Source organism: Mchenga conophoros, linkage group LG3 (genome assembly GCF_057382185.1).
Source record: "Mchenga conophoros isolate Kocher_MC1m ecotype Shallow Benthic linkage group LG3, M_conophoros_male_GT1.1, whole genome shotgun sequence".
Classification (NCBI taxonomy): Eukaryota; Metazoa; Chordata; class Actinopteri; order Cichliformes; family Cichlidae; genus Mchenga; species Mchenga conophoros.
Window position 1 is genome coordinate 62,410,728 of NC_140528.1, and position 15,016 is coordinate 62,425,743.

The following is a 15,016-nucleotide window of genomic DNA, read 5'->3' on the forward strand; positions in this document are numbered from 1 at the left end:
ACAAACTGTGCAGGTCATAGTTTTATCTTTGTTGTCGTGTCCTGCCTCCACACTTCAGTATCACAACTACAGACTCACTGATCTGTCTGACTGAATGTGAACAAATTTATCTTTGTCTCCTCTGACAGAAGAATATCCGACCAACATTCATCAACTTTCTTTTCATCCTCTTTAACAAAGTTTGTTGCTTGGCCTTTTCTGCTCACGTTAAAGAACCTGATGTCTACAGACACACATGCAGTGCACAGATTAACCAGCGGGGATCAGCAACTCATGCAGAGCCCTGAGCTGAGACATCCAACATGGCTGACATCAGTCAACGAGCCTTCAACGATTCCTCAAAGATATTTTTACCAGTTTTCTAAAAGATTTTTGAACATTTTGAAAGGAAACTCAAAGTTTAATGTGTTAAAAAAAACTTTAATGTTTTTATTTGAAGATAAACTGAGAAACAAATTGTACAAAAAATGCCAGATGCAGCTAAAAAAGATTTTTTCCACCTCATGTGAAAAATATTTATTTCTCAGAAGGTTCAAAAAAACACACCAGCTTTTAAAAAGTTTTCATTTTATTAATGATTCAGGCTTTAGAGGGTTAATATCTGAGCTTCTAATAAACAAATAAACAGAGGTCTGATATCAGGACTGTAATAAAATAATTATTAGATTTCTGCCTTTTTTCATTGATGTTGCCACAGTCTGTCACAGCTCCACAGCTCTTCCTTGTCAGTGGGATGTGTTAGTCATCTTCCTCACCTGCTCCAGTCAGCTCAGGTTGGCACATTTGTTCTCCATCCTCAAATAGCTGCACATAAAAGGACCGACTGTTCATCCACTCACTGAGTTACAGCACACTGAGGAAACTAGCCTGACTGCAGAGAATCACCCTTGTAGTTTATCCACTTAATCCAGTCTTCTTCTGTCTCTGATCTTCTCCAGTGTTCAACCTGCAAACCTTCAGTTGTGCAAACACACACCTGCCTGTTCACTCTCTACTCATCTGAGCTCTGTGTGATTACATTTAGAGAAAGTTGGTCCTGTTTTAGCATCTTGTTTTAGATTTTAGATTCTTATGGTTTTCTTTTTCAGATAATAATAAATATTAACTATTAACAGTAAATTAGCAATCAAGGCAATTTACACACCGAGGTGTTATTTATAGTAAAATGAAGATCAGTAAATATTTTCTCATGTTTTAAGGAGTGTGAAAGACAACAAACCAGAACGTGTAAAACTCTGAGCTCTGTATTCTGCCTGTTTAACGTCTCACAGTCTCCTCATCATCTGTCTGTGCTGTCAGAGCTAAAGCATGTGATCTGGAAGACAGCTCATATTTAGCTTCAATTGTTCTTCCTCATTTTAGTTCTGCAGGCTGATGGAAATAATGAAGTCACTGTAACGTTTAAGTGCAGAGATGGTGCAGATAAGCCTGCAGCTATGAGGTCACCAACAGTTACAGAAATATTCACACGTTAAAGAAAAAACTTTTCTTAAAGTGCAAAAAATGAACAAAAATATGAAGAAATTTCATTTTGTTTTCAGTTATTAGCTTTGAATAAATTAACTTTGGTGCAAATGATTGTTTGATTTACGGATTTATTACATTGATTAATGAAAAATGATGAAGAAGAGGCACTATTTTATAAAGATAACTGAATATTTGATGATCAGTACTGATATTCCAGTACAGGCACATCATGTAAACATGTGTCATGCACACAGAGGTCAAAGTGAAATTCATACTGTGCTCTTTGTCTGTGCTCCTTGTTAACTCTTTGCTGTGAGCTGATAACATAAAACTAAACATCAGCTACACTGAAGACTTGAGGCTGAAACCACAGGCTGCATTTCCTCTGTTCATGGTGACCCAACCAGAAACCATGAGGCCTGTTAGTGGATAAAAATAAGCCTGTGGCAGAAAAGATGGTGACCACCAACAGTCTTTCACACACATGTAAGCTGCTCAGAAGAGTAAAGACGTTATTCTTTGCAGTTTGATCTTGTGATATTGTTTGATATTGATTCTTGAATAAAACATAATCAATGCATTTCTTTGCAGATCTGAATTTATTTGAAATTTCTTTCAGTGTTTTAAAAGTTTTACATCCGTCAGAAATATACAACATTTTCCATTTGCAAAAACTTCAAGAGATTTATTCAAAAACACAAACACAGGTCAAAAATAACCTGCACTGGTGCTCAACAGCTTTAAATGCTATCAAATCTTTAACTGAGGTTGTTGAGTTTGACTGTGCGCTGTGTATTCAGACACATGATGGCAGTGCTGAGAAGTAAAACAGAAAGACTGTAACAGCAGCACAATAATCACACACTCAGAGTAAATGCATAAAACAACAAGAACAAAAAACACTTTCAGCTGTGATTCAGTCATTCAATTTATTTCAAACACATAATAAACTGAATTATTGCTGATCAAATAAACAAAAATACACTAATATAATAATCAAAAACACAGGAGCACTGAGGCCTCGATCCTGTAGGATAATATTTTAACCGGTAATTTAAAGATTAATTTAAATTAATCTAATTTAAAGGCTTAAAGAAAGATAACTTAAAAACATTCAGTCTATACCTTGAATCTCTGCTAAAGGGCAGTATGCTCACTTATATGGTGACACGATCTCCTCAGCACACTCTGTTCACACTCCAAAACTTTGCAGCATCCCACAAACACCACAGTCCACAGCCTCACACCAGAACAAAGGAGAGAAGAAGAAGAAGAGCACCTGCTGCTACTTCCTTTTTTATACCCTCTGTTTGATCCCCTGGGTCCTAAAGCCGTTACACTAATCACAGTAATAATAATGAGCAATAACACTAATAACATTTCAAACACTTTAACGACCTGAATTATTGCTGATCAGATAAAATAAAAATACAATAATAACAGTAAGTTATGAAGAGCTGTAAGAAGCTCACTTCTTTTTCATTAGTAGCTGAGAACCAGCATAAAGTTGTATTACTGCCACCTACACAGCTGTGATGGTAACAGCAGACTCCAAACACTGTTCGTCTTTCAGACTCAGAGTCTGTGCAGAATTTCTCTCACACCACCATTTATTAACCCTGCAATAAAACCTCTAAACTCTCTGCTTCTGCATCCTAATTCACAGATTTAATTAAATCAGGGAACACAGGACTGCATGACATTTTATTAGAAACTAAAATGACATAAAGTCAACAAATTAGTTACAAATGGTAACAGGACAAAATGAAAAGTCACCAGTGTAGTTGTAGTTGCTCTCCCACTTTATAGGACAAAGACATGATTGATAGTGAAGAGGGAAACCCATCTACAGCACAGCTGAGCTATTAGAGTAAGGTGACCACTTGTTGACTTGTAAAAGACTATATGACATTTTTTATTTCACCATTCATTAACTGCACAGAGATGTTATTGTTTAAATATGTTTTCTTCATGTAAACAGTATTATAAAGGTTCTTCATGACTGGCGCAAGTGTCCTCTTTTTTGGAAATCAAATTATGGTCACCCTGTATTAGAGGATATGATCAGCACTGTTTATCACCGTCATGCTGATTTTGCAGAAAAATGCCAACCAGGCTCAACCCAGCTGGTTAAGTTTACACCTGACTGACCTGTGCCTCCTCCTCACTGTGACTAAACAATCAGACTCTGCAGGGTCAGACAGATGTTTTGTTGCTGTCTTGTTCTTGGTTGAACCTGTCTGGATTTTTAGCTCTGAGGTTTGTGTCGTATTAATGAATTATAATACTGCTACTTCTCTGAGTCGTGCTGACCGTGATTGATGCAGAGCTTTAATTCTCTGTGATGTTCTGTCTCCATGCAATCTGTCATATGAGATTTAGCCCATGTACAAGTTATCTTTTCATTTAACTATCAGCACATAGAGAGATGATCTGATTATTTTGTGGATAATTTCATACAGGAAACAAAAATCAAACATAAACATGAAATGTTCAAATGTAAAAAGATTTTATTTCTACCTTTTAACTAAAAGATGCAAAAAATGATCAGAAACACAAAAATATACATGAAATACATTCAAATGTATTCACTGCCTGTGATATAATTCTTATTTATATAATGTAAACAAACACAGTTAAAGTATTTGTTGGTGCCCATATCAGTATTTACACTGCAAACACTGACTGTAAATTGTGCTGTCAGATACTAAACATCACATATTTCTCACTGCTGTTGGAACATGTTAGATACAGTCAAGGTTTATTACAATTTTTTTATAAAAGTAACCGAAGATAAAGAGCATGAATATTGAATATGAATACACCTCCATTTGGTTTATACTGAATTATATGATATTATGATGTAATATTGTAACTGCACATAAAGCTGAGCATGTCTGATATTTGGGCAGCAGAGGAGCAAGAGTGGCTTCATAAAAAGCTTCTTCTTGGCTTTGCTGCTACAGCTCTCCTCACTGACCTGTAAGACAAGCACAAAGAGACAAAGTGATTTCCAACATGTAAAGATATTATGAGCTGAAGACATTTAATAATGTGAAGAATAAATCAGCCTGCATGGCAGCAGAATTACTGAGAGAGCTTCCTGATGTGACTTCAGAATAAACTGCTGCATCAGCTGCAGGACTTGATTTTCCTGTGAATGAAGAGAAGATCATTGAAAACAATAATATCATTAACCAGGAGGAAACTGGATGTCTCCACTAATGTAAAGAGTAAGATAGATTTTATAATCCAAGTAATGAATACTTGTGAATACATAAATATAAACATTAAAATAAACAGATTTACATTGTAAGAGCAGATAAACATGTTAAACAATATTCAGTGGAGATGATGGCAGACTTTGCTCACCTTTGTTTTTCTTGGCTTTTTCTTTTTTGGGCTGTTTGACCTCAGCATACATCAGACTGTCCTCTAAAAGAGACGTCAGAGCTCAGGACACATTTGTTCAGCACAGATATGATGACAAGAACATTACAGAGTAAAAACATGAGAGAAACTGTTTAGATTGGGGACATATAGATGGACAATACCATACTGTACAATAACAATATCATTCTGTATATGAAGCAGACAAACTTACACTAAACTCTGAACGGCCCTCGATGTGTATAAGATTCAGTCTGCTGATGTGTAGTGGTCGTATGTAGTAGCTAAGCTTGGTCAGTGAATAACTAAACTCCATGTTGACCTATAATTACCTGCAATATAATGATGTGATGACACGTTCAAGTACAAACACTGAATGAGACTGTTGTGACTGTACCTGCAGCTCCCGTCTTCACCTCAGAGTAAACAGCACTCTGCTCTGCTTTATGATGCTTCTCTGTGAAGATGATCAGATTAATGAAAATTTTAAACACTTTAAAAACTTTCCAGGCTTTTTTCTACACTGTGTGTTTTGTGTACTCACTCTTCTTTCCAAAGTTTTGAAGTGTAATAAGAGAGTATGTGACGTCTCCGGGTTCATCTGTACCTGAAATGTAAAAATGTTTATAAACACATCACATGCAGTTAGTCTCCTTAAATCAGAAGCTTCTTGCATCTCTAGCTGCTCTGAGCTTTTCTAAATATGAACTGTACCAGTTCCAGTGTCTTCCACTGGTGTGATGGATTCATAGAGGTTAGCATCACCTTCATGAAAATGAAAAGAAACCAGAGTCAGAGTTTCATTTTAATGTCATCAGTCAAAGAAAGATTTTCATTAGTTGTGTTTAAGTCAAATCCAGGACTGTCAGATATTTTCAGAGCATGAACCCATCATGGTGTTACTGTTTGTGTTGTTCTGATATGAAACAATAACATTTGTGGATTCTTTCAGTCGAGTTAAAGATACAATCAGGTTGTAAAATCCTGTTTGTTTCTGATCTTTTGTGCATGTAGTCAGTTGGTTATTTGGATGTTTGTCCAGCTGGATTTTGATAAATGTTCTTTGAGAAGCTGCTGAGCACAAACTGAACCTAAGAAATGTTCCTGTTAATGGAGACTGAATGAAAAGTCAATATTAATAATGATAATAAAGATCGGTTTAAGTGCTGACCAGGATGAACAGAGTTGTATTCATGAGTTTCATTCTGGTTGACTCCATGATTTGTGGAAGAGCCCGGACTGTGACTCTCAGACTGGATCGACCTGAAACAGGAAATAAACACAATAAACTCAAAAGTAACTGAGGTTTGTTTAAAATAATAATAAAAAGTATTTTACCAACCTGGTGAAGCAGGAATCTGTGAAAGAGACAAATGTTATTACACATGTTTGTCATGTAAATTTTTATTTTGTGTCATGAGATCAGAATACATGTATATGTATGAATAATTAAAGTGTGTGTAGTAAATAAACTCTCTAATACAGCATGAAAAGAAGAGGCTCTTACACTTGGACTGTCTGCAGCGATACAACAAGAGCAGGAGAATAATAATGAGAGAGACTCCACAAACCAGTCCAACAATCAACCACACAGGAGATGAAAATTCTGCCAAAGATAGTGACAACAAATAATAAAGTTTAATTATATTTGATATTTTATAATAAATCCAGTTCATCGATTTTCCTTGACTTGAAACCACTTTGAGTCAACTCCTGCTGTGTTTAAATGACTTGACTCCCCACAATGAACACATAAACACAAGTCCAGTCTCTTAAATTTCCTCTTAAATGTTGACTTCAGTAAATCTGCGTTACAAACTTTTACTATATAAACATGTCAAACAGTCAAATCTTAATATAAAGAAACAAAAACTGATGTTTATATTGAGATTTTCTGTTTCCTGTCAGAAACTGTCAGCATGACTCTGCTCTGTGGTTTCATGTTGTGACTCCTGTTCTACACTACTTGCAGTCTTACTTGTAGAGTTGTTATAGAACTAATTGTGAATTTATGTTGATTTGGAGATTTGCTGAAAATGATTGTTTCACATTTATAATCCCACCTAGTCTCCCCTCCTTGGATCACATTCCTGACACTGATTCTCTAGACTCCACATTTTACATGACTACTCATATTCAACCATTTCCAATAAGAACATTATTACAATGCCAAAGAGGTTACCATGAGATATAATGCTGTTTGACCTTCATAGTAATCCTCAATCATCAATCTATTCAATATTGTTGCTGAATCCAAACTCACCAGTTGTGTTAATCTGAATTTCTTGGCTGTCCTCTGTGTAGTAAACTGGGTTTCCTCTTCCTCCTCTGCACCTGTAGAGTCCTTCCTGTGAGACATTGATTTGTCCATTTGATGTGGGGACAACATCCACTGTGGTATTATCTCTGTACCAGTAGTATTTCCATCCAGATGATGATGATGGGCTCACAGAGCAGGTCAGGGTCACACTGCCCCCTACTGGAACAGCTGTGTTATCAGCTCTCAGTTTGGCCTTTGGTTTATCTGCAGTTCAGTTTAGAAAAAGAACAAAAGTCAATGACTGAATCGTGTACATACGGATGTTCACTGTTCATAGACACAAACTACATCTTTCTTGGCTGCTACCTCAAAGCAGATTGTGCGCTGTCAGTCCTGTGTGCTGCATGTGACTGAATCAAAACCGTTTAAATAACTAGATGTAAATGGTGAACATCAACAAATCTTGGTGATCTTGAAGAGATACAAATTGTACAATCGTTTTGATCAAAGCTGTGAAAGTTTTATATTTTCTTTGCTGTATTTAAAAAGTACTTGAAGATTGATTAATAAGCTGGTCCGTCTTTAGGACCTGGGAGTTTAAAGGGATCAATCTCAATCAGCCTCCTGCTAAAGGTGAGTGGCAGTGACTCAGAGTTATGAGACTGTTAATCATAGAAACAGTACCACTATTTTTGGTGGTATGTCTGTGTGTGTTTATTTATTTGATCAGATGATAGTTCAGAATTACTTTTATTCTTTTTATAGAAATTGTAGATCAATTGTTATTTGTTTGAATATATTATTTATTTATCCTGTTTATATCATTATTGTCCTCAGGTGATGGAGCAGCAGGTCAGCATTGGCGTCTCTATACCAGCTGAAAGTTCGTGACACAAAGTGGTGACAAACTGTCTACAATGAGGCTACTATCAGCTGCAGCTCTTTGTCTGACTAACAATGTAACATGCTTTGTAGACCATTGAATTCATCCTGTGCTGACCATGATGACATTTGTCAAATGGAGATCACACAACAAACATGACTTACTTGATGCTGACAATGTGAAGGCTTCACTCCACTCTGTTGAAGAATATGAGTCATCTCTGCGTCGACTCTTACACATGTAGTCTCCACTGCTGGACTCAGACACTCTGAATGTCACATCATTATTGTGTGTCCACTGTGTGGGTGTCCTGGGTCCTCTCCATTCATACTCCCACTCAGTGGTTTCACCTCCTTCCTGCACCTCACATGTCAGAGTGATCGTCTCACCACTGAATATCTGAGGCCAGTTGGGTTGTTGTTTTACAACAACTTTATTGAAAACTGTTTACACATATTAACAGTTGAGATACAAACAGAAACATGAAATCAACACAGAAAACTTCACATTGTATGTTTGATAATCATGAGTGAATGTATATTTCAAACTAAATGACTGAACTCACTGGTTTTCTCAATGGTGACATCATCACTTCTATCAGTGTAGTAAACTGGGTTTCCTCTTGTTCCTCTGCAGCGGTAGATTCCTCCTTGAGATACTCTGATATCTCTGTTTTGTTGATCTCTGATTTGAACTTCAGAGGTTGTTTGGGTTCGTCTGAACCACTCATATTTCCATCCATCAGAGCTCTGCACAGAGCAGGTCAGTGTCACACTGCCCCCTACTGGTATGATTATTGTTCCTGCTGTCAGTGTGGCCCTGGGTTTATCTGATGTTATGAAAAAGGAGGGAAATTAAATAAATATGCAGATGATTCATTAAAAATGCATAAAAACAATCAATTATACCAAAACAGATCTGAAGATTTTCAGTCAGTGACTCTGGGTAAATGGATTTGCTCTACTTATATTATTGTATTTAGCCACTTAGAGCCTGTTTGTCTGAGGTATCAAACTGTGGCATTGTTTAGACACAACATTGAAGGATGAACCAAACACTGAAGACTGGAGAATGTGATACATTAGACATAAAATATTTGTTTTCCGTCCGCCTGAGTGCTTCCTGAGAGGAAAACTTTGTAATGAGAAAGATTACTGTGGTAATGTGTCTGTAATGAACTGAGGCCATTTTCTGCTCTTTGGTTCGGCTTCTATGACCTGCATCCACATGTAAGACGTGCAGAAGACATTTATTTATATTTCACAGAGAATCCATCCTCTGTTATTTGGTTTTGTCATTATTTTTATACCCAAGTCATACATATGTATCTAGTTATTTATTTATTTATTTATTTTATATTTGAAAGCTTTAATTTTCTTTGTGACCTTCCCACACGTGTCACTTCCTGTAGTTTTGAAGGAGGCCCTGCTGGGGAGAGATGAGATTATGCTAATGATCCTGTTACAGAGGTTAAGCACAGTAAAAGTGCTAAAATGGTTCAAATCTTGGTTGCTGTATTCAAAGACACTGTTTCTTTTAAAGCTGTGCATGTAGAAGCCCAATCACATGAAGTTGCTGAACTGAATTTATTTTTATTTAAACAGTGTTGGAGAATAAACTCAGCAGGCAAAGCAACAGCTGACTCATCTCCTCGTTGACACAACACAGTTTGCAGCAACAGTGTGAGGCCAGACCAGCTACACACAGTGAAATGAAACGGCTTCTTTCTTTGGCCTTGATCCCCCAAATTTCATAAACTGTGTCCTGGTGGTTTTAATGTGACCTCACTGAAAGACAAACAGACTGAAGAACTGCTGGTATCACTGCTGTGATTGTGCTTTCTGCTCTCAGTGTGACTCTGACTCTGACTGGCACCAAACACAAGGTTATAATGTGACACAGGCGATCTGTCTTAGCTCCAAACTACACAACAGACGCACCTGATTTGTTATTTTTTCCTTAAAACTGTCATCTCTTTATATTCCCCTTTAAATGAATCATTGTCACAGTGGACTCAGCTGTGTGTCTGTTTGCACAGTGAGTTTCTTGGAGGGTCTGAATTGTTTCTTGATGTTGAGTTTATAAAAGGAAACTTCAGTTTGATTCATAGACCAACTCACATGAAACTGTCAGTCTGAAGGCATCACTCCATCCTGTTAAGAGATAGTCACTGCTACCCCGACATCTGTAGTCTCCACTGTGGGACACTGAAACTGTGCTGATCCTGTATTCACTGGATGTTGGAGGGCTGTTTGTGTTGGGTGCTGTCCATTCATATTTCCACACCTTTCCTTCACCTCCCTGAATCTCACATCTGAGAGTGATTGTCTCACCAGTGAATATCTGAGACCAGCTGTGCTGCAGCGTCACATCGATCCTGTTGGAAACTTTCCACAGCAAAATTCCTCAGTTAGGACACAAAAGGAATTAATTAACATTTTCATAATTTCTGTAACTGAATCTCGTCCTGCTGGATGATGGAAAAAAAAAAATTTTCTAAGAAAAGGCTGATTAACCAGAGTGAGAAGTTTGCAGTTTGAAATCCTAACAGAATAAAATCAGATGCAGAAATCTGGAACAAATGTTTTATGTTCACTTTTCTTTTCAGATCAATAATTTTAAAACAGCTGAAGTCATTTCAAGCATTTATCCTCTGATTCAAATATATAAAAGAGGATGGAGTGGTTTCCAGTAAAAAGGAAAAGTGAGCAAACACTGCCTCATCAAAAACATCATTCACTGTTATTTCCATCTACATATAAAATAATGTTGAGCTGTGTGTGCGCGTGTGGTTTGTGGATCAGCTGGGAGAGAGGAGTCTGGAGGACTGAGGATGTCACAAATTGAATGTTTGGGTCAATTATGAACACTTTTTTTTAATGTGTGTGTGTGTGTGTGTGTGTGTGTGTGTGTGTGTGTGTGTGTGTGTGTGTGTGTGTGTGTGTGTGTGTGTGTGTGTGTGTGTGTGTGTGTGTGTGTTCATATTTAGTATGTTAATCAGAATTTAACATCAAAGGGCCGTAGTCCGTGACAAACATAACAAAACTCTGTTTGTATTTTTATTCCAGAACCAGTATATCATTAATAATTCAAACACATTGGTACCAGTTCAGCTCAGTAGGTGAGCAGTCTGGCCAGGTTCGAGTCCCAGCACGCACCCCTTTCTTCATTTCTCTCTCTCTCACTCGGCTTTCCTGTCTATCTACATTGTCTCTATCCAATAAAAGCTAAAAGGCCTGAAAAGATCATCTTTAAAAAGTTAGGAGCATTCATGGTTCACACATTTCATGTGTAATTAATGCTTCACAGGTCATGATGATGTCGATGACTGTAGCCGTGCTTCTAGGTCACACGTATGTCTACAGAGCCACAATGGGAGGTGTTTGGACGCTGCATACGTGCATCATCCGTTATTATAGCTTTGATTTGCACAGAGGAGGAGCTCCAGGTCACTGAAAGTCGAGCAGGTGAGAATTTCTGTTCACTCGCTCTGGGCGGTCAGACTCCCACAGAGAAGAATGTCTAAGTCTCAGTTTTTACCATTTAAACATGTATAAATAAAATTAAATGCAGACTTCTGGTGAAGCCTGCATCTCCCAGCCTTCATTGTTACCTTTCTGTTGTAAGGACAAGTCACAAAGTCTGTCCCACTCATTGTTCAGTTATGATTTAAATACAAATAAATATAATATTAAATTTGGTTTTTTTAGTGACATAAAAACATGCTTAGGAATGACTGAGCCATACATTTATATATATATATATAACTGGTTATATATTATTATTATTATTATTATTATTATTATTATTATTATTATTATTATTATTATTATTATTATTATTATTATATCATAAAATTATAACAGTTTTATTAGCCCTTATTAGATGCTTGACAGGTCCATAATTACTTTCAGATTAAATGTTTAAACTCACCAGTTTCCTGAATGATGACTGGATCACTTTGTGCTATGAGTAAAGCTGTGTCTGTTGTCCGCCCTCTGCATTGGTATTTTCCTCCTTTAGAGATCCTGATCACTTTATCTGATCCAACAGCTTCTGTGGACTTCACTGCAGATGAGGTTTCTCTGACCCACTCATATTTTAAGTCAGCAGAGTGTTTCACATCACAGGTCAGTGTCACACTGCCCCCTGCTGGTATGGTTGTGCTGTCTGCTGTTGCAGTGATCTTCATTCCATGTCCTGTAATTAAGAAATAAATAGAAATGAAAAAAAAAGTGAAAGTATTTCATGTAAATGAAGTAAAAAAAAATATCACAACAAAACTGAAAGTTAGTGGAGCTACATATTAGTGAGCTTGTAATTTCAATTTGTTCCATCAAAACATCAAACATGGATGTAGAAATCTGGAGTGTGTCATGATCCCGGGTCTGACTTTGTGTTTCTGAATTTTTAGAGGTTAAATTCTTTGTTTGTTCGTGTTTGTACTTTTGTTTATTGATCTAATTTATTCTTGAGTATTTTGAGGCACCTTTAGTTCTTCTTATAATTTAGTCTTAGAGTTTAATTTTTTCCTTCAGTGTTGCCAGTCTCACCCTCCTGTGCATTTAGGTCCTCATCTTTCATCACATGACAGGATGAAGAAGTTTGATGTTTTCTTTTCTGCAGTTCAGGTCAATAACTTTAATCAGCTGTATTAGGTTTAATAATTTATCCAGTAATTAAATATAAAACATAGCACTACATTTTCAGTGACAATCAAAGGTCACAAACTCTGCATTAAGAGGTTTCACATATTTAGAAATGGAGAAACTTTGGATAATTCAAGCTGTTTTATTCCAGATTAAAATTTTAAACTCACCAGTTTCCTGAATGGTGACTGGATCACTTTCTACTGTGACTGAATTTGTCCCTTTTATACGTCCTCTGCAGCTGTAGATGCCGGCGTCAGAGGTCACCAGTTCTCTCTTTGATTCACCAGCTACTGTGGTCTTCTCAGAGTTTAAACTGGGTTCTCTGAACCACACATATTGAAAGTCAGCAGAGTTCTTCACATCACAGGTCAGTGTCACACTGCCCCCTGCTGGTATAGTTAATCTGTCTGCTGTCAGAGTGGCCTTCACTCCAAGGTCTGTAATTTAGAAAAAGATCAAAAGAATAAAATTGTTGCTCTGAATGTTTGAAGCAAACTTAAATAATGTGAATCATCTTTTGCAGCCACACAATTCGACACACTGAACATCTACAGAGACTTTGGAGAGACGTGTTAAACAGCTTCTAATCAAAACACCAAATGAGGGATGAAGGTAACAAACTCTATGCTGAGCTCAGAGCAGCATTTGGTTACCATGTTTGATGTTGGTTTTTCCTTTAATTTGTCATCAGTGTGGAGCTTTTGATAATTAGCATTTGTACAACTCCAATATGTAATCCATATATATATATATATATACACATATAATCCAGCATACGATCCAACAGCATCACTCAGTGAGATAATCTGCAGTACACACACTATCTGCACTATCTGATATTTTCAGATCAGATAAAAATGAAAAGAAAATCCACATGTATGAAACCACAGCTCTTCAGTAAATATACAGTTTGTATCGTGGGTGTGTGTTTGATTGCTCACACACTTAACATGGTTATATTAACATTTTAACCAATAATCTCAATGAAATGTTTGGTTTATGATACAAAATATAACACAGAGGACGTCATTTAGAGCAACACAAGAAGAAAAAAACAGTTTCTCACCTTCAGTGTTTCCATGTCTGACTGTACTGAGCACTAAAATAATGAATGAAGCATCATCAGACATTATACAACTGACAAAATCACAATAAATATATAAACTGAGGCTTTTTAAAAGGTAAATCTTCAGATGGCAGAGTTATTGCTCATCACCTAATTTATGTGTTTATTAGCTCTCAGACAGGCTGGAAACATGAAGAAATCTAAAAAAAAATAAATTTAAAACTTAAACAATGTTTTTAAAGTGTGGACAGTAAATGTAAGATAAGATAAGATAACCTTTATTAGTCCCACGCGTGGGAAATTTGTTTTGTTACAGCAGTGGACAGTGCAAAGTTACATATAAAATTAGAAAAAAGAAAAACACTGGAATAATATATCAATAGATACTGTACACATGTATGCAATGTATACATGTGTAATGTATGCAAACAGCAGCAGTGTCTCTAACAGTTTAAACAGTCACTAGTCTGCTGTGTTGAAGCTGTCAGGTAAACAGGTTAAAGCAGTGATACACTGTAATTGTCACCAGTGAGAAACATTTTCCTTCATCACTGCCATTCAAACAGTAAAGGTGTGTATTGTACTCACAGAATAACCCCAGCAAACAGAGCAAAGAGTGCCCCATCCTCACGTCCAGCCCTGCACGCTGATCTGCATCTAATCTCAAAGGTTTCGACTTTGCCTTGATAAAGAGAAGCTGCACTTCATGTAGATAAGACCAGAGTTTATATTCAGCTCCTCCTTCTATCACCTCTCTGTGCTTCCTTCCTTTTACACCTACCTCAAACAGCTCCTGTAGCTTTGACCACAGTCCTGTTTTGTGTTCCTACCTTTCTCTGTGATATACAAAGGTGCTCTGTTGCTTAGCGACACACGTTGCAGGTCATAGTTTTGTCGTTGTTGTCGTGTCCTGTGGATCCTGCTGGAGTTTTCTTCTTCTGCAGACTGGGAGTCATCGTTTCAGCAAGTGTTTTGGTGTATTCATCTTTATTCATGGTGACATAGATTGACCAGATTGGAGCAGAGTTCTGACTTGTGGTTGTAAAAGTTGTTCTGTACCTCCAGACATCCTTTTTTATTTTTATTTGACCACAGATCTTCTCCATCGTTATGAATCTGTTGTAATCCTTATGTTGTTGAACTTCATCCTCCACACTTTTAGCTCAAATATCATCAGGCAGTATTACAGTCACAGTGTTTCTTTAAGCTCAGCACAGATGTGTGAATGTTCTCACGATGTGCTGAAATTCTACTTTTAAGTTTGGTTGTGACCCCAAACACAGGAAGTGACTCACTGT

The 15,016-nt window shown here is 36.9% G+C and overlaps 1 protein-coding gene across 1 annotated transcript; it reads right to left on the reverse strand.

Annotated features, from left to right (window-relative positions):
- Positions 1 to 4,496: 4,496 nt before the first annotated feature.
- On the reverse strand, positions 4,497 to 14,361 carry LOC146579921 (Fc receptor-like protein 5). The gene is made up of 17 exons (XM_085268034.1): positions 14,307 to 14,361; positions 13,719 to 13,751; positions 12,820 to 13,089; positions 11,934 to 12,200; positions 10,121 to 10,387; positions 8,566 to 8,829; positions 8,165 to 8,443; positions 7,992 to 7,994; positions 7,121 to 7,381; positions 6,365 to 6,463; positions 6,200 to 6,215; positions 6,029 to 6,120; positions 5,572 to 5,622; positions 5,402 to 5,464; positions 5,255 to 5,314; positions 4,840 to 4,902; positions 4,497 to 4,621 (listed from the first exon to the last, which is right to left on the reverse strand). Exons 1-17 carry the CDS (start codon positions 14,341 to 14,343, stop codon positions 4,497 to 4,499), a joined length of 2,250 nt encoding a protein of 749 aa, XP_085124160.1. The 5' UTR covers positions 14,344 to 14,361.
- Positions 14,362 to 15,016: the final 655 nt, after the last annotated feature.